The 23630-nt window shown below is 45.0% G+C and overlaps 1 protein-coding gene and 1 pseudogene across 1 annotated transcript in view; one reads left to right on the top strand and one right to left on the bottom strand.

Moving 5' to 3' along the window:
- Positions 1-1194: 1194 nt before the first annotated feature.
- CENPU (centromere protein U) overlaps positions 1195-23630 on the bottom strand; it is a 37716-nt gene continuing 15280 nt past the window's right edge. Inside the window, exons 5-13 of the mRNA XM_072763795.1 lie at positions 20925-20985; positions 20176-20412; positions 13125-13191; positions 11942-12050; positions 6406-6484; positions 6131-6178; positions 5012-5073; positions 3122-3278; positions 1195-1431 (exon numbers count right to left, since the gene is read on the bottom strand). Coding sequence (XP_072619896.1) covers positions 1297-1431; positions 3122-3278; positions 5012-5073; positions 6131-6178; positions 6406-6484; positions 11942-12050; positions 13125-13191; positions 20176-20412; positions 20925-20985 — 955 coding nt within the window. The 3' untranslated portion in view covers positions 1195-1296. The remainder of the gene's footprint in view (positions 1432-3121; positions 3279-5011; positions 5074-6130; positions 6179-6405; positions 6485-11941; positions 12051-13124; positions 13192-20175; positions 20413-20924; positions 20986-23630) is intronic.
- LOC112934789 (dynein regulatory complex protein 8 pseudogene) lies at positions 16967-17331 on the top strand (annotated as a pseudogene).

Genomic DNA, 23630 nt, shown 5'->3' with positions numbered 1-23630 from the left:
ACTTACTGCCATTTTGTTAATCATTTCCTGGCTGTTTCTGTCGTTCTCTGTATTTCTCTTGTGGTTTGATGGTTTTCTTTGGTGTTTGGATTCCTTTTACTTTGTCTATTTTAAGGTTTTGGTTATCACAAGGTATATATATATATATATATATATATATATATATATATATATATATATATATATATACCAACATATATAACTTCTAGTCCTTGGGGGGACAGCTGGGGCTAGCCTGGGCCAGGGCTAATCTGGTAGGCTGGCTGGAGTGGGTGTGGGCCAGCAGGCACGGGTCAGAGTGTCCTGGTGTACTCAACACTAGTATCTCCCCAGTGAGATGGCTGGAGTTGGCATGTACACAGGTTGGGGGAGGTCCCGGTCCACCATGCTGGAGTTGCCCTGGTGGGTTGGCTGTAGCAGGAGTGGGCACGGGCTGGGGGTGTACTGACGCACATTGTGCTGAGGCAGTGCTTGTGGGACAGCTGGGGCAGGTGCAGGCCTGGCAGTTAGTTGGGAGGTCCTCTCTTTGCACATAGCCCTGCAGTTGCCAGGGTCTGGAGGCTCAGGGCTCAACGGGACAGCCCTGGAAGAGGGGTTAGAGGGCCTGGACCCTGCTCCAGTCAGGCTATCCAGGTAGAAGGGGAAAGTAAACGGTGGTGCTTATGAGCCCATCAGCCCCAGAGAGTTCCAGCAATTCTCCTATAGCTTGGCAGATATTGGAAGGATAGTAAACGGACTTCCTTCACTGTCCTTTAAATTGATGTTCTGGTTTTGGGGTCCCCCTCATTGTGCCCCAGGGCTGGCACTTCACGGGTGGGGTTCCCATTGCCACCCTATGTCCATCTCTTAACCTTTCTCGGCGGGGGGGGGAGGGGGGTGTCTCTCTATCATTTGTGCAGAATGTCAGCCCTCAGGGGTTCTTCAGGAGGAACTGCTCTGTGTGTAGGTGTATGCAGATTTAGGGAGCTCAGGGTCTTTCTCTACCACCTCAGAACTCCTTGTTCTACTTATTCAGGTTAGAACTCTTACGTGTCAGCATCTGATTAGGTGTCAACATTGTAGAACTTACTACTCAAGATACTAACCAGAGAAGATAATTATGGCCCCTAAAGCTACTTAAACCAACTTGCCACCTAATGTGGTCCCTTCAAATCAACTATGAACAAAGTAATACTCAATTTTGGTGACAACCCAGCCTGAACAAGTAGACAAGTTAAGCTAACTTCTCAATTTTTATTTACAAAAGTACAGTATCCAGAGGCAACAGGCAATAGCAGGGGACTAATCTTTATACAGTCACAGCTTAGTAGATGGGTCTCCTTTCTGGTCAAGGAGTTTCTCTAATCGATGGTTGATATTTTGCAGGTGGTTTTCAGCTCCCAAAAGGGCCCTCGCTGTCACTAACAGAGCTGGAAGGCTAGATGAATCATACTGTTGAAGGAAAATTATATTTAGATTAACAAGTTTAAAAAACTTCTATAATATTTGTTACACAGCTCAGTGTTAAGTAGAGCTTTGCATTAACTCTTTTTTTCTAATTAGGGTCATTAAAAAAAACTGGGTTAATTCTTTTTCTTAGGGCAGAAGTAACAAGGTTATAAGGGAACTGCTCTAGAAAGTGTAGGCTGGTCTCCTCTCAGAAGGCCAGTTGGTTCCAAGAACGGCGGCATCTAAATTATTTAAAACAAAATCATTCCTCATACAGATTGAGACTGAGTTTGGGCAAGTCCGCTGACCTCAAGCCTATTTTAAACCCAGAAAACTCTAAGGCAGCTGCACTTTTACTGGAAGAACTATGGGAAGGGCAACACCAGGCCACAGAAGTTCAGGAGGAAAAAAGTCATCACCCAGAAAAACGGATGGGGAAGGTTAAAGGCAAAATTAGGATCTAACCCAACATAAAATAGAAGTCAAATCGTGTGGCTGAGCTGCATGCTGTAACCATAGCTGAGGACAAGGGACTGTGCTCCCCCTGCAAGTGTGCTCACACTGAGGATAAGGGTGTAATTTCATGTTTTCAAGGTGTTTTCCTTACTATTGACAAGAGCAGCTTTCAGCAGATTCCTACCACCACATAATAATGCAGTTCTTTCTAGACTATAACCGGTTACTACTCTGGACTCCAGTCAGAGACACTGAGAGCCTGATGCAGCCCAGCTGGCAGGGCCACTTGCTCTCAGGCAGGCAACAGGGGGAGCACTGACACTTGGTGGAAGATCTCTGGTTTAGGAGAGATGACATGCACACAAATACCAACTGCCCGGAAAGGAAGTCACTACCAGAGAGCACAGAAGGCCTGCGGGCACGCAAAGAACACATTAGAGTAGTGTACCCCACAAAGTCGAATCCTATCCAAACTCCAGCAGGGCCACGAACATCTCTAGTCCCCAACTCCAAGTAAGCTTTAGACTAGTTGGCAAACTAGTCACAGAAAGCATTCATTGAGAAGATCTAATTTCTATTTTCAGATCTAATACACAGACAAACTTAAGGCTTTTAAGTTAGTGGAAAAACTTAAAATTGAACATAGGGAAGAATATAAATATAAGATACATGTATTTACATTTCATATTAAGTTATATTCGTTTTTTTCCCTATAATTTAAATTTCTATTGATCTGAGCTGGTTATCCTAACAATAGCATCGTCAGCAGCAAAAATCCAGAAGCCACAAGTTGTATTAAAATAACCCTACGTTTCCCTACTGTGTCCCTTCTGTGTGTCCCAACTTCTAAAATTATACCTACCAGGTAAAGGAGAGAATGGCTTTTTTCAGGTAAAAGAAAAGCTACCATGAGCAAGGGTGGAACAAAAGAAAAGCCGTGTGGCCTTCCAGTGATGAGTGTACGAAGCAAAGTGGTGTGAGCGCGGCATACAGAGGACACCCCTCTCTTGCCCAGTCATTTCTCTTAACGTGCAAATACGTTCATAAAGTCAGCGTGTTCAGACCATCCTCTATTCCTCTAGCCTTAAGTAGCTCGAGCTGATGGATTCGCAGCGCTGCTGTGTGGGCAGACTGGAATCTGCACCCACATCTCTCCCCAGAGCTCCCGCGGAAGTACTCCACCGTGCAAATGCCCTGAACCTTCTCAATCACAGTGAATTTTAAAAATTGCAGTTACCGTTTCCTTTACGTGAGGTTCTTTCTCTCGAATAGCCGAATAATCTTGATGAAGCTGTTTCAGGTTAGATAAGAAGCCTGCGGCATCCCCAAGGGAAGATTTTCTCTCCGTGAGTTCATCATGCTTTATCTGGAGTTGCTTCATCTGTGGTTCTAACCTTCAACACAACAGTTTCCCCTAAATGAAGGCCTCCAGGAAAGTGTAACAGCCTCGGGGGAAGAGGCCGAGTATGCAAGGGAGGGGGCTAGGGCTTTGAAGAGGCCTTCAGTTTTGAAATTATGAATGTGTGACAGGGTCTAGATTTCAATTTAAAATATAGACAAAACTAGGGCAGCCCCAGTGGCTCAGCAGTTTAGCGCCACCTTCGGCCTGGGGTGTGATCCTGGAGACCCCAGATTGAGTAGCACGTCAGGCTCCCTGCATGGAGCCTGCTATTCCCTCTGCCTGTGTCTCTGCCTGTGTCTCTAAAAAAACCTAAATATAGACAAAACTCTGAAATATGATACACAGAGTAATTAGAAATGAAGCCCTGAGAAGAAAGATGCCTTGCACGTCCTACAACCCAGTTGGCCATTTAGAGGGACTCCAGGGATCTCCTGCATCTCCTGCATGACAGCAACGTGGCCAGCTCCTCCCAGCCTTGGGCAGGGACGTGGGCCCCGCGGCGCAGCAGCGGAAGCGCAGCAGGGCCTGGCCTTTGCCCAGTTCCCAACATCTAGTAAAACCAGAGGAAAAACTTCCAGAGCGCCTGGGTGGAAAATGCACGGGTAAGACTACTTTCTGTCTCAGTGTCTTAAGTTTCTTACCTATAAAATAAAAAAGGATATCTTGAATTTTATGGACAGGGAAGGGTAGAGGCTGCCAATTTTTCTCAAAGATCAAAAGCAAGTATCCTGCAGTATAATTTTAGAAAAGTCCTTTAACAGTTGTTTCTGTTAAACAAACGCAGCATTGTGGAAAAGCTGATGAGGGTTGTGGTCAGGGGTGCAGATTTCGCAGCCCATCTGCAGAAGCGAGATCCTGACTCCCTGCTTCCTAGGGGCGGGACTGGGGGGTGAGTCCCCCCCCCCCCCCCCCCAGGCCTGAGGTTTCCCATGTTAAAATCCCAATGCCCCGCATGTTCTTTCTAGGCCTTTTCAAGATGTACTTTTCAACTTTGAGAATTTTATCTAGAAAAGGAATGGAGAGGCTGGTCTTTAAAAAGGTCTGGTTCTTATCATACAGACATTGTAACCCACAGACTGGACTGGAAGCCCATGGGCTGGACCCCCCACCTCACCCCGTCCTACCCTCCTCTGCCCTCTCTCCTTTAAAACTCGGCCCTGTAACTGCAGGCTGTCTTCTCTGACGAGACCACTTTCTCACCCCGTTTTTTTGCAGCTCCTGGAAGCAGACAGCTGAGCCTTATTTCTCCACTGCGTTCCCGCAGCCCTCAGCTCACACGGCAGGTGCGGGCCTCGGGAGGTGACCATGGGGACAGCCTGGGGGGACACCCCGGCTGCTCTCCAAGCCCTGCACGTGGTGAGGGCCTGCGCCAGCACCACACTGACAGCAGCAACCCTGTGAGCGCTACAGGGCGCTCCTCGCTGAACTTGGCGTGTGTTTACGCACTTGGTGAGGCTCCCTGTTGGCAGGTGTGCTGGAGGCTGCACTGCCGCTAGCATGGCCCCAAGGTGGCCTGGCCCAGAGCCTCTGCACGCGGCCACCAGCAGGTGGCGGGAGGTCAGCGCTCAGGGCTCCTTGGCCGACAGCTCGGCTCCCAGCGCCTTCCCCAGGCTGCCAGGCTCAGGGACGCCGGGATGCGGGCCCATGACAGACCCCAGGGGCCAGTGGCCGGGCCGTGGCTAAATCCTTCCCAGCAAGTTCTGGGCGGTTCTGGCGTCACCTTACCGAAGCAGTTCATTCTGGAGTTCAAGCAGATGCCGCCTCTTCTTCTCAATGTCGGAAATAACCTAAAGTGATATGACGATTTGTTAAAATCGCTCCTTAAATCTGTGCACGATGCTTGCTCCCCGGAACCAGGTGTTAGAGATGCGGCGGGAGACAGACTCCCCACAGCCCCCAGAACTGGGCTCGGTAGGGCAGAGACCCCACATCACAGTGCACGGGGCTGGGGGGCGATGGGTGCTGTGGGGGGAGGCCGGGGATGGGACCAGCGGGAACGCAGGCAGCGGGGCCAGGGCTCCACCCCCCGTGAGCTGCCCAGGACGGCCTTGGCCGCTTCTGTAGGTGTGCTGGGAAAACACGAGGAGGACAGTGCCCTGAGCCAGCCTGTATTTATCATCTCAGCCATGGCTTTTAGGGACGACCAGACGTCCCACGGCGGGACATTCAGACTGTTCCCACTTGCTGGTAAGTAACGCAGAGGTGACCAGTAAGGAATAAAACTGAAGGAAAAAGCCTGTAATCGCTGAAACGACAATGTGTGCATCGCAAATCCACTGCTATTATAAATGTCGAGGGGGAACTGCTCCTTCACGCCTGGATTCATGCAAGTTTATGGCTTGGAGGTCACCTGGGTCGCCCATAAACTGATGGGTGTTCACTGGCTTGTTTCTCCTCACATATCCTAAGGATATGTAAAGCGTTTCCAAAAAGATGGTACAAGATCGAAGTAGCGGAACCAGGACAAGAAATGTCCTTCACCCCACCCCTAACGCCGTAGTCTTCCCATGCCGTCCCTTGACATGGGACAGTTCTTATTCTAGAAGGTTTTACTCTTTGACAGTCATAAAAGCCATAAATATGTTACTTAACAACTATTTATTAGCTAATACCATGGAAGTGGTTATTTGGGGCTTGACAGCCATTTTAGGCTGGGTAGGATCCCCACCCCTCAGCATGCATTCATAGTACACAACCACAAGACCCACCAAATGAAAGCCTGACTGAAAAAAAACAACTCTTCTACAAAGCGAGGCTCCTAAAACCCAGAGGCAGGATGTCACTTAGCTCTGCAGGTGTCAGTGTTGTATGTGACTACGCTTCTTAATCACACCAGTGATTTACCTTCATGTTCTTCCTTTTCAGAGTTTTTGACATCTGGAATTCTTTAAGCTGCCCAAAAGAAAAAAGCATTTTAATTTTGGAAAGTACACACAAATATTTATTTACTCACAATACATCATATTTAGTTTAAAAACAGCCTGTGAAACATGAGTACTCAGTTCTCATGAGTTCTTTACCACGTCACCAGCAAATGCAATTTTTTCGGAAATAACCATAAGCTGTCTCAGGATTAGCAAAACAAATCTAGACCAAGAAATGTATGTCAATGAACTTACCATTTTGATGAGTTCTTCTTTCACATTAGAATGGAACTCTTTGATGGCTTCCTTACAAGTTTCAGATTCTACGTTTTGCCTGTAGCAGGGAGAAAACAAAGCTCAAACGGTACCCTATAAAGGAGGGTGAAAAGTGTGTTTCATTTGCTTAGCACATGAGCAAGCCATGACGTGGCGTGCACCATCTTGAGTGTCTAGGATGGCACGGCTAAAGATAGTTCTCGGGCTTAAAAAACAACACTTAGGGATGCCTGGGTAGCTCAGTGGGTTAAGTGGCTGTGCTGGACTGAGGTCCTGATCCGCGGTCCTGGGGTCGAGCCCCACATTGATCGTGGAGCCTGCTTCTCCCTCTGTCCTCCTCCCCCCCCCCCCGCTTGTGCACTCGCTCTCGCGTGCTCTCTCAAATAAGTAAAATATTTTTAAAAAATTCTCAACAGAAGAGAAAGAACAGGAAACATTTTCCCCTAAACCTTCAGGTAGGTGGTCAGCTTCACTTCTTGACACTGGCAACGTCCACACGTGAGGGCAAGCGGTGTGGAAAGCGTTACAGCCGGTCCCTGACCCCCTGTCCTGCCACCCGGTCCAGTGAGCAGCAGGCCTCGGCCCCTCCCTGCCTGCCACCAGCTGGAGGGGTAAGTGAGGAACATCTGGATTAACCAACAAGCAGGGAGAGGCCAGCTGGACCGAAGCAGCCAAAAGTCAATTCTTCAAGCCCTTCCACAGCTGACCCTAACCGACTGGTTTTGGTCCCCGTCATCAGGAAAAGGGAGCCCAGGTCTCCCCGTGTGGCTCTCACGGCCACACACAGACTCACAGTGTGCAGCAGCGGCGCCACCTCCCGCGACAGCAGCTAACCCCCTACTCTGCCTCGGCGCCGCAGGATACTAGAAAGGGTCCTTTTAGTTGAAAGTAATAAACATTTTGTATAAGCGACAGGTAATTAGAAAATGGTTTCTTTCTTGGAGGAACCCCACATGCAGGAACAAGTCCCTCGGCAGAAGGGGACCGAGCTCAGCAGAACACTGAGAAGAGGCGGCCTGTACTTTCTAATACAGATGTCTACGTTCTCATCAAAAAAGAGTATTAAAAGGTATTTCTAGTGACACCAGCAGGAAGCAGAATAGGAAGCCCCAGACCAGATTCCCTCCACAGGGAAACCAACTTAACTATATACAGCCCACAAAGCCTTATGAGAATTCCAGAAACCAATTAAAAAGTTGCAGGCAAGTTCGAGGTCAAGAACTGTCCTACTGAAACAGGGAAGAAAAGCAGTTTCACAGCAACTTCAACAGCCCATCTCCCACACAGGCTTGGTTCTTTCGAGAAACTCAGTGCATGGGTCTCCCTTGGGAAAGAGAACAGAACGTGTCTTCAACATTCTGGCTTTTCAGGGGGCTGCCTGAGGGAGTCCTTTCCATCTTGCCTGATCTGGAATGCTAACAGAACCAGCACACTCGGGGCAGCCCGGGGAGCTCAGCGGTTTAGCACCGCCTTCAGCCCAGGGCATGATCCTGGAGACCCGGGATCGAGTCCCACGTTGGACTCCCTGCATGGAGCCTGCTTCTCCCTCTGCCTGTGTCTCTGCCGCTCCCTCTCTCTGTTTATCACGAATAAATAAATAAAACCTTAAAAAAAAACCAAAAAAAACAGACTTTGGATGCCTGGCTGCCACGGAGAAGAGAGTTCAGTGGTTTGCTCTAACAACAGAGAACCGGAAACGCTACAGACAGGAGCTCAGGACAAATGGCCCAGGTCATGCCTTCTCCCCTGGGAGGGAAAGAGAAAAGGAGAATGTTATCCAACGTTTGGAATGGTTTCTGTGTCACTTGAAGTAGAGGAATGGTGGGAACTGAAATAGTCTGGATGCCTCTGATGACAGATCAAAAATGAGCTGAGCAGCTTGTTGCCACACCGGAGCCTACAGTGCCACAGAGAGACACCAGAGGGAGCTCTAATCTCGAGAGATTATAACTCCCAGCAAAAGAAAGCCCAAACCTCCCTAGTTGGGCAACCACATGCACAAGCCCAGAGAACAGACATCCTCAGAAAAGGATTAAAGGACCATCCAGACTGGCAAAGGAGATGGCTGCTTTTAAACTGTACAAAACACAGCAAAAGATAAGGCACTAGAAGAAACAAGAAAACAACCCAGTCAAGAGGGAAATAAACCCCCAGAAACAGGTCCTAAATAAAGAAATGGAGGCCTATGAATTTGCTAACAAAGAACTCAAAAATCATCTTAACTTCAAAATTCAAAGGCAAAACCAGAATCTTGAAAATAGCAAGTTGTCACGTACAAGGGAACTCCCATAACAAGGTCAGTGCATTTCTCAGCAGAGACATTACAGGACGGGAGGGTGGGAGGACATACACAAAGCACTGAAAGACACAAGCGCCAACCAAGAACACTGTACTTGGTAGACTTATCCTTCAAAAACTGAGAAATATGGGCAGCCCTGGTGGTGCAGCAGTTTAGTGCCGCCTGCAGCCCAGGGTGTGGTCCTCGAGACCCGGGGTAGAGTCCCACGTCAGGCTCCCTGCGTGGTGCCTGCTTCTCCCTCTGCCTGGGTCTCTGCCGTTCTCTGTGTGTCTCTCATGAATAAATAAAATCTTTAAAAAAAAAAAAACTGAGAAATACTTTCCCAGATAAACAAAGGCTGGGTTCATCATCACTAGATCTGCTTATAAGAATTACTAAAGGGAGTCCTTCATGTTGAAACAAAAGGACAATAACACAAAGGCATATGAAATTATAAAGGTCTCTGGTAAAGATAAATACATAGATGATCACTATGCTAAGAGGCAAGATATTGCCATTTCACTAAAATCTCAGAAATATCTAAGTCTTTTCTTCCTTTTGAAGAGATTTATGAATGGGAAAAGGATAACACAGTGGAGACGGTCTTGGGTAGGTGAAAGACCTTCTGTGCCAATTTTAACAGCAAACTGATTTTGGAACATACAGTACCAGAAAAAAAAAGGAGGGGGGGACACTGTACAGAAGAATAAAATAGACAATTCCCACAAAGATAATAACAAGTTAGTATGACAGGTTGGCTTCTTTCCCCAAGATTAACTCCAGAAGAACCAAAGAGGGAAATCCGCCCCCACCCCCTGTGGGGAAAGCTGTGAAAATTCCCAAGGTGAGAGAAAGACGTATTTAAAATGGGTGAACTGGTGAGAGGGGAGGTGGCTGTGGCCCAGGACAGGAAAGGGGACAGGAAAGGAGATGTCAAGGTTGGCCTCTGCTGCTTCCCCAGTATGCTCCTCACAAGCTGTGCCTCCCTAACAGCTGCAGCCAATCAGACCTCTATCCCTGTGTCTTTAAGAGTAAAACCTGGGCTGTGTTTGTGGGGCCTGGAGACAAAGTGGAGACTGCTTTGGTCTCCTCCGTCTTCCCTGCTAAACCTTCAGGGCTGGAGAATGATAATCTGAGGAGTGCAGCAGCTCTGAATGCTACTTATCTCTGGAGGACAAAGGTTAAATCCTGACCTGACAGGTTACTTTGCAGGATAAGTGACTGAAGCTTCCTACCCTAGGCCTTATCCACCCTTATTACTGGCACTTCTGGGAATGGACAGGAATCAAGGTTTGGGTCTTCCCTCATACCCACTGTCTGTCTGACCAAGCAGCTGACAGACCCAGTGGTAAATAAGCTCATAGGCTGGAGTAACAACACACTGGAGGAATACAACTGCATCAAAGAGAAAAACTGTTAGATCAGAAATTCTCAGAGAAGCAGGTATTTCATAATAGATGAACCAGTATTTTGAAATTAGCCTAATAAATATTCTGAAGAGAACAGTAGGAACATAAAACATAAGACATAAAAGAGAACCAAATAGAAATGTTAGAGAAAAAGTTATATGGCTACATACTGAACTCTACAGTAGGTGGGATAAATGACATAATGGAGATAGCAGAGAAATAAATTAGCAAACTTCTAGTTTCTAGACTGAGGACGTATAGAAAAAACAAAGAACATGGATATAATATTAGCAAGAACAAACATTTTTTTAACTTTGGAATTAAAAAAGAACCACCTTAGACTGGAAAGGTCAGACCCAATATAGTGAAACCAAAGCATATCACAGACAAAATATTCTAAAAGCTTAGAAAGAGCAGATCACTTGTAAACAAGACTTCAACAGACACCAAATTTTCCAAGTCAACACTAGATGCAAAAGACAAAGGAATAGTGACTCAGAAGTATTTAAGGAAGTTATTTAGAACCTAGAATACTATATCCAGCTAAAATGTCATTCAAATTCAGTGTCATGACCATAATAATCCAAAGGATTTAGAATTTTACAGCATAAAGAGCCGCACTCAAAAGGGTTGGAATGAAGCACTTAGATAAGAGATACTACCAGAGGCTGGTGTAAGAAATATGTGAAATAAAGGTGATCAGATAAATACCTTAATAAGGGTTGTTGCTATCTTAAGAGAGAAGAGAAGAAATACTATCTTACCCCAGAAGTAAAAATCTCTAGGGTAGGGGAAAGGGAGAGGTGACCAAGAGTTAAGGGAGTGTGCCAAAGTTCTAATCTTATTAGTGGAGTTACAAATTCTATTTTTTAAAAAAGTTCTAATTAAAAACATCAAAGTAGAACAACAAAAAAAATCTAAAGTAGTAAAAATATATCAACACATTCTTCCACATATATTAATAATTATAATAAATGTAAATGGACTAAGTCACAAAGATGGACACATTGGATTTAAACTTTATTCTTTCTTTTTTTTAAGATTCTATTTATTTATTTGAGGAGAGAGCATGCATGCATGCACAATCAGGGGGAGGGGCAAAGGCAGTGGGAGAAGCAACTTCTCACTGAGCAGGACCCTGTAATCATGACCTGAGTCAAGGGCAGATGCTTAACCAAGTGAGCCACCCAGGTGCCCCTAACCTTTACTATTTCTTATAAAAAATTTTTTTAAGGTTAGACAAAGGCTGGAAATAAAAGGAAGGAAAAAGATATAAATTCTAGCAAATGCTAGCAAAAGAAATCTAGTGGCATAATACTAGTATCAGATCAAATAGATTTTAAGACAAAAAAGCATTTTTAGGAATGGATAGGGTACCACAGGATAAAATGTTCAACCTCCAAGACAGAGCAATTTTAAACATGATGTCCTAATAGAATAGTTTCTAAATATATATAGCATTAATTGGTAAAAAGAATCAGGAAAAATAATACTGATTCTACATAGATCCAATAATTAGGTTCTCCATAGATTATGTGCTAGGCCATAAAGAAAGCCCCCAAATTACAAAAAATACCACTAGTCCATCAAATTTGATCATGACATATTTAAGATACAAGCTTAATACAAAAATATAAATTAAAAAGTCACATATTTGGACATTCCAAAACATACTATTATATAATTCACAGGATTAAAGAAAACAATTATAATGGAAATATAAAAATATGTAACTAGATGATGAAAATACATCAAAAGCCTTGGGATGAGCAAAAGTGGTGCTTCAAGGAAAATTCATTGGGTGCATATATCACATCAAGAGACTTACTCATACTCTAGGATGGTTTTCTCAAATGCAGACAAAACAACATCTAATTCTGTGATGTCACTGGCTTTCTTTCCTTTCAGACACCAAATATGTACACAGTCGGAAATATCTAGAATATTAAGATAAGTCAATTTAATATACTGATTATATCTGGGCTCTAGACCCAGCGTTCTGAAAGTCGACAACAAAAACTATCCCACCAGATTGCCAAAAATACCTACGGTTGAAGAGGTACACGGGAGACAGGACTCACTTCTCCTCATGCCAATGCAGTCTCACAAATCCCGTCTATACTGTCACTAACTGCTGCCTCCTCGGTTCTCCCATTTCTACTGCAAGAGCCTGAAGTACTGCTGACTCAGAACTACCCACCGCACCTTTACTTAACAGTCTGCTGCTACCCAGCACTACTGGTAACAGAGCTCCTTGTTAATTGTATTTTCTTTATTTTAATCTACATAGTAGGCCCCTTCTAGAACACAAAGATCCCTCAGTGTGCTGATTCAACCTCAGTAATGTGGATGAAACATGAAACATGCAATAAGACGGGGTTGTAGAATACTTAATGATATGGATACGATCCCATTTTGGATGAGAAGTTTCGGTAAAAGGATTGAAGAGAAAAAAAAAAAAAGGATTGAAGAGTATATACCAAAAAGCAGGGTGGCTCTTTTTGGGTGACAGGACTGTAGGTGATTTTATCTTCCTTTCTACACTTTCCAAATTTTCTAAACATATAGGACTTATCTTTTAAAAGAAATGAAGCAAAGAGAGAAAATGGTTCATTTTCCTCCCATTTTTCAATAAGCTTTTATTTGTATCAATAAAAATGCAGAACAATGTGGGTGAATCTCAAAAAAGTTATGCCGAATGGAAAAAAAAAAAAAAAACACCTTTATACGAAAAGGTACAAACTGTGGTGTATGAAAAGTATACTGTGTGATTTAAAATTGAGGTGATAAAATCTAGGAGCATATTGTAAGAATCTTTCACCTTTGTTGCAGGTTGAAAATTTTTCACAACAGATGTTGGAAAAAATCAGTTACTACAAAGTCACATTTTTTTTTTTAGCTTTTTAAAATACCACTTTTATATACTTACCATTTACTACTTTAACAACAACAAAACGTTTTTAAAATGAAATCCTTGAGTGCTCAGCAAAGTATAAAACACTATTCTGTACCTGAGTCTACGGCTTTACTTCTTGATTTCTTCCTTTTGCCACAAAATATCTCCTTTTTCTGAGTTTTCTACAAAAAAAAAAAAAAAAAAAAAGCAGCAAAGATGTTTAAGTCTTCCTTCTCTTAAAACAAGTATTTGACAACAGTATTATCAAACACTCAATTCTAGCTATTACTTTCATTTAGTTCTAAAAGTTATTATGTATACCACTTAAAGTAATATGAAGAGACATTGAAAAAACTAAGCTGCCCCAAAATAAAAAAGTAAATGAACTTATAGTTGGCTTTTAACAATGACTGCCTTGGAGGAAGTTGAATCCTAATTAGTTAAGGTAATAATGTGTGGAATCAGTTTGATCTCTGCTCCAGGCTATGAAGAAGGAACAGCTTCTGAACAAGCTCCCCTGCCACAACCACCCACCAAATGGGGTGGGGAGACACCCTTATTTAGGTCTAAGACACCAGGCATGCAGGGAAACTGAGAAGGGGGAACTCCTAGGAATGCCTGATCCCCTGCCACCCCCACACCAGGGGACGCCTTTGCCAGCAACATGGCCAGCTAAGTCCCAGCAAAGTCCTACTCCTGCTGGGGCAATGGAAACCAGACGACAGCAACAGAAGCACTTGGAACAGGACTGCTTAGAAAAGAGCATCGGGGGCGCCTGGGTGGCTCAGTCAGTGAAGCATCTGCCTTCGACTCAGGTCATGATCGCAGGGTCCTGGGTCCGAGCCCAGCTTGAGGCTCTGTGCTCAGTGGGGAGCCTGCCCTCTCCCCATCCCCCTTGCCCCAGTCCATGCTCTCCCCCAACCCCTCTAATAAATAAACAAAATATTTTAAAAAGAGCATTAGGAGTGTAGGAAGTTCCTGGATCCTACATTCATGCAGAATGAGCCTACATCAACTTCCTAGAAAGTGGCTAGTAGCATGCGATTAAGAATGTAAAGGGTACAGGATCCCTGGGTGGCTCAGGGGTTTAGCCTCTGCCTCTGGCCTGGGGCGCGGTCCTGGAGTCTCTGGATTGATTCCTGCATCGGGCTCCCTGCATGGAGCCTGCTTCTCCCTCTGCCTTTCTCTCTCTCTCTCTGTATCTCTCATGAATAAATAAATAAAATCTTAAAAAAATAAAATAAAAAAGAATGTAAAGGGTAGGGGCACCTGGGTGGCTCAGCAGTTGAGTGTCTGCCTTCGGCTCAGGTCGTAATCCCAGAGTCCTGGAATCGAGTCCCACATCGGGCTCCTGCAGGGAGCCTGCTTCTCCCTCTGCCTATGTCTCTGCCTCTCTCTCTGGGCCTCTCATGAATAAATAAATAAAATCTTAAAAAAAAAAAAAAGAATGTGAAGGGTACTAGAAGTAGAGAACACAATGGGAGGGGGCAGGGGAGGCAGAGGACCTCAAGCAGACTCTACCCAGCAGAGAGCCCAACAGGGTCTTGATCTCACTATCACTACCCTGAGATCATAGCCTAAGCTGAAATTAAGAGTCAGACACCTAACCAACGGAGCTACCCAGGCGCCTCCATTCACTGCAGATTTTAAATGGCAGATTGGTCAGTGAAATTGAAAACAAAGCAATAAAAATTTATCCAATCTGCAGATCAGAGAGAAAATGTTTGGGGAAAAAATAAATATCAGAGTCACAAGAGCCTATGTGACAATATCAAAGATCAAAAATATACATAAGAATTCTCAAAGAGTCAGAATGGCATAGAAAAATTAAATTTAAGAAAAAACAACTGGAATTGTCCAACTTACAGATCCAAGAAGCTCAGTAAACCCTAAAGCAAGATAAAAACATACTTAAGTATACCATGTTTAAAATGCCAGAAAACAAAGATAAGCCAAAAATCTTGACAATAGCCAGAGAAAAGGGACAGAGTAAATATACATGAGAACAATAAGTCTCACAGCCTTCTCGGAGAAACAACAGAGAACAGAAAACAACAGAAAGACATAATTAAAGAGCTGAGAGGAAAAATATGTCAACCCAGAATTCTACACCCAGTGAATACATCTTTTAAAAATAGGGGTGAATAAACACACTTTTAGATAAAGAAAATTTGAGAGAATTTGTTGCCAGCAGACCTGCATTAAAAGATACTACAGGATAGTCTTTGGGCTGAAGAAAAAAGGTATCAGCAGGAAATTCAGATCTTTAGGAAGGAGAAAAGACAACGGGAAAAGAAAAATCAAATTAGAAGGGGGGGGCACCTGGCTGGCTCACTTGGCAAAGCATGAGACTCTTGATCTCAGGCCCCATGTTGGTCGTGGAGCCTACTTAGAATACATTTTTTAAAAATTGAGTGGGTAGGGTGCCTGGGTGGCTCAGTGTTTGAGCGTCTGCCTTTGGCTCAGGTCGTGATCCTGGGGCTCTGGGATCCAGTACCGCACTGGGCTCCCTGCAGGGAGCCTGATTCTCCCTCTGCCTGTGTCCCTGCCTCTTTCTGTGGGACTCTCATGAATAAATAAACAAAATCTTAAGAAAAAAAAAAAAAAGAGTGGGTAACAAAAACTATATTTTTCTTAAAAAATTTTTTCAAAGATTTTATTTATTTGAGAGGGAGAGAGAGATCGCAAGTGAGAGCATGAGCAGGGAGGAGAAGGAGAAGCAGCCTCCCCACTGAGCAGGAAGTCCGATGTGGGGCTCGATCCCAGGACCCTGGAATCATGACCTGAGCTGAAGGCAGATGCTTAACCAACTGAGGCACCCAGGTGCCCCTCTTCTCATAAATTCAAGGAAAAATGACAACCTTGTAAGGTTAGGTTTACAATGTATGTAGAAGTAAAACATGCGACAAAAGTAGCACAGAGGGTGAAGGACAGATAAACAGAATATATGGTTAAGTAATTAGATTTATGCAGTGGGAAGCAGTTAACTATCAGGAAGTAGCATGTATGAGGTGGTAACATACTGATCTGAGTAGACTCTGCCAACTGAAGGGTGCATATTTTTAACCCAGGAGCAACCACCCTTAAAAAACTAAAAGGCATAGCTAAGAAGCCAGTAAAGAAAAGAAAACAGAACACCAAAATATATTCAGTTAATCCAAAATTAGCAACAGAAGGGGAAAGTATGAAGGGCAGGTGGAAAACAATATAGAGGATTGTAGACTTGAACCTAATTTTTTTTTAAAGATTTTATTTATCATTTGTCAGAGTAAGAGAGAGTACAAGCAGGGGGAGGCACAGAGGAAGAGGGAGAAGGAAACCCCCCACTGAGCAGGGAGCCCAATGCTGGACTCCATCCTAGGACCCCAGGATCACGACCTGAGCCGAAGGCAGACACTTAACGACTGAGCAATGCCCTAACTTGAACCTAATTATACTTAAAATTACATCAAAAGTCAATGGGCTTGTGGAGAGGCAAAGGAGGGGCAAAAGAGATGAATGAAAAACAAAGAGCAATATGGCAGGCTTAACCCTAACCACATCAATAATTACCTCAAAAGTCAGTGAACTAAACATTCCAATTACAACGCAGAGACCGAGGATAACTATAAGCTACCCTATAAGAGACAGACTTTAAAGACAAAAGCAAGAGCATCATGGATGAAGAACACATCCTTTGTGTACCCTCCTCAGCAAGAACAATTTGGCATCCATCTGCAGATAAAAGTGTCTACAGGAGCTGAGAGATCCGAGAAGTCTCAAAGGCAGTTTGTGGAGACTAGAGAAGGTGACAGCGACTTCGAGTGTTGAAGACAGGATCACAAAACTTCAAGGAACATGAAAAAAAGAAATCAAGGAAAACAACACCCCAAAGGTCACCACAATAATAATCAATCCCAAAGCCACGGAGACCTGCAATTTACCTGATAAAGAATTCAAAATAGGCTCCGCAACAAGATGGCGGATGATAAAGAAAGGGAAGGCACAGAGTTAGTTGTAACAGAATTTCACAAAAAAATCAAAGACGCTTTTAAAGTGTTTGACCCTGAGGCGAATAATACAGTGGATGTGAGAGAGAGAGAGATCGGAACAATTATCAGGTCGCTAGCAAAGGAGAGCTGCATGACCTGATTGCAGAGGTGTTAGATCCATCCAAACATGGATTTCTAACTAAGGAAGAATTCATCAAGTATATGACTGAAGAAGGTGAGCCTTTTTCTTAGGAAGAAATGGAAGAAATGTTGTCTGCTGCAATTGACCCAGAATCGAATTCCATTCATTACAAGGCCTATATAGCCATGATGGTGGTAGATGACAGCTAGGTGCCCTGAAGACTTAATTTCTCATTGGAAGGATGACTGTAGAGATAGCCTGTCTTTGTTAATTTTACATCTTATAATTCCTACATATGCTAATTAATACCTGGTGACAACTATTTCAAGATACTTTGTTTTTTAAAGATGAACATAAATTTATTTTGTATGTCTAGCCTTATAGAATGACAAACGACTAGTTATTTTAAAGCCGAGTCTTTAAAACATTTTAGTATTAAAAAAAAAAAAGAATTCAAAATAGCTGTTTTAAGGAAACTCAATGTGAAAGGAGTTTGTCATAGAAAGATAATTTAACAAAATCAGAAAACAACACATGAGCAACATGGATGAGACTTGAAGGCATTATGTCAAGTAAGCCAGACAGAAAAAGACAAAGTACGATCCCACTTATACGTGGAATCTAAAAAGGCTGAACTCAGACAGTAAATGGTGGTTTCCAGGGGCTAAGGGGGCAGGGAAATGCAGAGGTATTGGTCCAAAGACCCAGTTATGATGAGTAACCTCCGGGAATGGAACGTCCAGCAGAGCGACTAGAGTTAACAGCACTGTATTACATACTTGAAAGCTGCCAAGAGAGTGATCTTAAATGTTCTCACTGCAAAAGAGAAGTGGTAATTATGTGAAGTGATAGGGATATTAATTAATGCTCCTGTGATAATTATTTTGCAATATGGAACTGTATCAAATCAATGCCTAAAACTTACAACAATGTTACATATCAGTTGTATCTCAATAAAGCTGGGGGGGAAAAAAATAAAGACAGAAACAGGTCGTAAGAAAAAGGATGAAAAGAGATGTGCCATGGCAAGGAAGCGTAAGGAAGCTGCAGTGCTTATATTAACATCTGACACCAGGTATTTCAAGACAAAGTATTATAAGAAATTACAAGGGAACATTTCATAGTAATAGAAGCCATTCATCAAGATCATGTAACTTTAAATAAATATGCAATTAAAAACACAGCTTTTGTACTTTAGATAATAGTATTCTATCAAAGTTAATTTCCTGGGTTTTTTTAATAGTTTAAGATTTCATTTAAGAGAGAGAGAGAGAGAGAACGAGCAGGACAAGGGGCAGAGGGAGCAGCAGACTCCCCACTGAGAAAGGAGCCCAACAAGGGGCTCGATCCCAAGCCCCGGAGGTCAGGACCTGAGCTCAAGGCAGACACTTAACCAACTGAGCCACCCAGGCGCTCCTAATTTCCTGGTTCTAATCACTGTGCTTTGGTAATGTAAAAAGTAGGAATTAGATGAAGGTGGGTAAAGAACATGTGGGAACTTCCTCAACTATTTTTGCAATTCTTCTTTAAGTCTAAAATTAAGGAAAAAAAAAAAAAGAACAAAGCTATAAAATTCATGATGCAAAACTCAAACTAAAGAGAATTCACAAAGTTGGGATATTAAAAACCACCCCGGGGCACTCAGGTGGCGCAGTTGGTTAAGGACCTGCCTCCAGCTCAGGTTATGATCCCCGGGTCCTGCGATCTAAGCCCACGTCAGGCTCCCTGCTCAGTGGGGTGGTGGCTTCTCCTGCTCCTCTCTCTCTACCCTTCCCTCCTGCTGCTCGAGCTCTAATATAAATAAAATCTTTAAAAAAAACCCAAAAACCTAAACACTCTTGCTTTGTGATCAAGTAGACTATTCCCCCAGCATAAAAAGACCAAAGGGAGACATAGTATCTGAACATGTTATCAGTTAACTGGACCTGAGAGGACATTCCCAGGAAACCTCAAGAGCTGCAAATTCAAGTTCACGTGGGCTGTCCACCAAGACAGACAAAGAAAAGGTAAAATGTGGATAACCTGCTTCTGAGTAGAAAGTAGAGTCCAGGGATCCCTGGGTGGCGCAGCGGTTTGGCGCCTGCCTTTGGCCCAGGGCGCGATCCTGGAGACCCGGGATCGAATCCCACATCGGGCTCCCGGTGCATGGAGCCTACTTCTCCCTCTGCCTGTGTCTCTGCCTCTCTCTCTCTCACTCTCTGTGACTATCATAAATAAATAAAAAAAAATTAAAAAAAAAAAAAGAAAAGAAAGTAGAGTCCACATTTGTTGACATGGGCAGAAGGAAACTCTGGGAGAACACGTAAGAGCCTAGTTAGAAAGTCACCTGTGTGTGTATTCACTGCGTAAGGAAGATGGAAAGTGGAACATGATGTAGCAGGAACACATTAAACTTAAAGTTTTCTTTGAACATGAGAACGAACTATTCAAAGCATTAAACTAAATGAATAAAATGACGTATTAAGAGCTTGACCAAAAGATCATAAATGCCAAGAATTTAAAGCAGAGCACTTATGACAGAGAACAATCTTATCTTAGCTATTCTTTTCCCTAATGATCAAGAGTTTATTTATTTTATTTTTTTTTTAAAGATTTTATTTATTCATTCATTGAGACACACAGAGAGAGGCAGAGACACAGGCAGAGGGAGAAGCAGGCTCCACACAAGGAGCCTGACATGGAACTCGATCCAGGGTCTCTAGGATCACGCCCTGGGCTGCAGGCGGCGCTAAACCGCTGCGCCACCGGGACTGCCCTGATCAAGAGTTTATACTAAGATTTAGCTAGAAAAAAATTCATGAAAGCACTTACAAGTTTTCTGAATTGCAACCGCTCACGAGCAAGAGATGAACTACACTACGCACACTCATGAGTGGAGCGGCAAGCTCCCATTCAGATGGTGTCCTAGAACACGAGCACCCGGGCTGGCCCCACTGTGGGTGAGCAAAGTGCAGGTGAGGCGCTGAGGAGCCTAGGCCAAGGACAGGGTGGCTCTTTCCAGGTGATGGAATCTCAGGTGATTTCCTCCCAGGGGACAGCAGACCCTCTCTTACCAACTGACTCGGATCTGTCCCTTTTTCAACAACGGACTTGGCGCTCAGGGGTCCTATGTTTTCAGGAGTGACCGACTCGGCTGGTTCCTCTGGAAGTTCTGAAGGCCTACACGGTGCATCTGGAACAGGTTCCTGTTGTCGGGTCCTTATTTTCTCTGCTGGTTTAACTTTCCTTCTTATGACAGCTTCTTCGGTGCTTTCAGATTCATCGCTAATGGGCTTGACTTTTCTTCTTGGCTGTGGCAAGGTTAGCAGCATGATTGGGTCGGAAAATACAAGCGCTTGTTACCACCTCTACTGTGATAGTGGAGAGCCTAGCAGAGTCTGAATTTCTCGTTTCCCACCTTCCAGCTTGAACATAATAGGAAGGGGGCACCGAGATGAGCGGGGTGTGGGGTAACGCAGACCCAAGAGCTCCAGATGTTAAAAACAAACAAAAAAAAAGAGTTCCAGATAAACGCTCCCCTCAGCCCGCTCTGCCTTTGTCGATCACGGTCTAAACAGATGACACGAACGCTATAAAATCGGTCTAAACAGACGACACGAACACTATAAAAATCTCTCGACAAAGAGATTTAAGGACTTAAGATATGAATATATATTTCCCTTTTTATGATAAAACTATCTTCTAAAATGTCATATTCCTTCTCAATGTAAAATATGGTTACAGCGCATTTTCTCTACTTGCATCCATTTGAAATAGGAAAAGAAATATGTTGCACGATAGGAGAGAGAACACTCCTACATACCTTTTTTGCACTCACTTCTATAGACACGTTTTCACCTTCTTCCACTTCGTAAGCGCGGGACCTGGACCGAAGAACAAACCATCAGTGTCTTGCTCTTATTTCATTGCTTTCACGGGTCTCGTAGAAGTTGCTCATCCACTATTAAGACAAGCTCGATTTAATGAGGAGATTTCCCACTGGTCCAGGGCGGGCCTGCCTCCTTCCCAGGTTTAGGGGTCATGTCCCACCTTCCTGGGCCCAGGCCGCATCAGGTTATTCTTGGCGGGCAAGAAGCCGTCCCATTACTGCACCCCCTTGCGGTCACGCCCGGAACTGCGCCCTCCCCGAGTTACCAGGCCCAGGTATACAGGTACACACGGGCCATCATTTCAACTAAAGGCTCATCTCCAGACACTAGGCCCATCATTAGAAGATATAAAAGGGAAGACTTTCTTTTTTCCTTTGAAAAGGAAAAAACAAAAAAACCTTCCGATGAGAGCTCATTTTTTCATTCAATTCAACATTCACCTAACAGCAACTTCAAAATGCAAAGTACAGTGAATAAAATTACTTTAAAAAATGAGGCACCGGGGATTCCTGGGTGGCTCAGCGGTTTAGCGGCTGCCTTCAGCCCAGAGCGTGATCCTGAAGTCCCGGGATCAAGTCCTGCATCAGCATGGAGCCTGCTTCTCCCTCTGCCTGTGTCTCTGCCTCTCTCTGTGTCTCTCATCAATCAATAAATAAAATCTTAAAAAAAAAAAAAAAATGAGGCACCTTCCTTTAGGTTCAGTGTCTAGCAGGAACGCTGAAGAGCGGACAGAGCCTGGCTATTGCTGCCCACCCAGGGCTCCAGGACCCAGCGCGCTCTGCTGCGCAGCTGCCCGTGGGTCGGCCCCACCGCACTCTGAGGCCATCTCTCCCCTGTCCCGACTCTTGCACCTTTAACTTTCATGGAAATATCTACTAATAAGCCTCTTCCATTCTAATTCTGCCTCAGTGTACTTATGGGGACTGGCATAGGCTTTCTCCGATCACAGGGAGCCCGTGGAAGGTGGCAGGCATAGTACAGAGAACAGACCAGCAGTTCAGGAAGATCGACCTGGCGGGGGGTGGGGTGCATGGGCCAGTGGGAGAGAGCCATCCGGGAGACAAAGGCCAGCAGGTGGGTGCTGCTGCAGCAATCCTGGTGGGAGGAGCAGGGCCTGGGCCATGGCAGGGGTACGGAGAGAAAAACGTGGACTCCCCGGGTCGCCACAGGCCGACAAATCAGACTGGACTGAGAACAGACCAGGAACGCCTCCAGGTGACAGCAGGACCCCTAAGCTAAGGACATCACAGGAGCTTGCTGACACCGGGTGAGACAGAAAAGGATGCAGCTTGGTTTTGCCGAATCCAGGCTGCCCCTGGGCATCTGGGGGCCTAAGGCCAGTCTGCAGGACACGGCGGGCCCCGAAGAAAGGCTGGGCAAGACCACCAGCCTCGGGGGGCAGTGCCATCTGGGTAAGGCCAGGAGAGCAGTACTGGGGGTGGGGGGCGAGGAGAGCTGCAGGACCAGGCACATCAAGAGGCTGAGAGGTGAAGAGCAAAGACCCAGAGGTCCCTGGGGAGGAGCTGGGGCCTAGATGCTGGAGCCTCCCTGAGTCCTGGGATCCTCTCTCCCCAGTGCAGCCTCTACACCCACATACAGACCCGAGCTTACCCAAAAACGTCTCTTGTTTGGGCTTCTCACGCCCTCAAACCCAAGATGGCCAAGAACGTCCACGTGGTTAAATACAATGCACACCCCCCGCCCTTCCCTCACTAGCATCGGACCCTCCTGGCCATCCCCCAGCGCACACGCACACGCACTCCCTCTGCTGCACACGGGCCTAGCTTCCTCCCTGCACCCCGAGCTCCCTTTTTCCACTCCTTTGCAAGCTCCTACCCCCTCCTGCACAGGTGGGTCTGCAAGTGGTGCCCTTGCCCCTGCCCCTGTCCAGGCCTTGCTGTTCTCAGGCTGCAGCCTTCCTGCGAGCTCTCCCAGTGCCCCCGGCGCCCTACCACCAAGAGCCAAACTTCAGCCTGAACTCCAGTTCAGGCCTCTCCCTTGGGGCTCCTGACCCAAGTACACGACCCTGGACTCTGACATCTCTGCACCACGCTCGCCATCGCCTCACGATGACCAGGGTTACTCAGTCTTCTAGCAACCCCAGCTTGGTCCGAGGCAGGATCACTGAACCTCGCATACAAAGCAGAAAGCCGGGGTAGTCTGACCGCAGCTCCTCCCCAGCCTCCTGGAGCCAACCCATCACTATGCCCACTGATTAACGTCCTATTTCTTAAACTCCTTCGCTTTTCCCTCTCTGTCACAATCACCCTCGTCCTCCTGGCCCTAGGCTACTGAAACAGCCTCCAAACTGGTCTTCTCCAGCCCAACCCTGCCTCTCGCAAATCCATTTTCCACACAGCAGTCAGAGGGATAGTTTTTAAATGCAGACCAGGCCACACCACTCTTGCTTAAAATTCTCTAACTGCGGAGCTTAATGACAAAACTCCTTACCAGGTATAAAAGATGGGGTTAGGTGTGGCTACAGATAGTAGAAAACACACCTCCCAAATGGTTTAAACAAGACACTTTATCTCCCTCTCGATAAAACCTGAGAGATAATTCATGGAAATTTGCACAATCCCACCACGACCAGAAACCCAGATTGCATCCATCTTACTGCTCCACTTTCTCAGGACACG

This window comes from Vulpes vulpes, chromosome 7, assembly GCF_048418805.1.
Source record: "Vulpes vulpes isolate BD-2025 chromosome 7, VulVul3, whole genome shotgun sequence".
NCBI classification, from domain to species: Eukaryota; Metazoa; Chordata; class Mammalia; order Carnivora; family Canidae; genus Vulpes; species Vulpes vulpes.
Note: the sequence above shows the minus strand (reverse complement) of the source record. Positions and strands in the feature narration are given on the sequence as shown.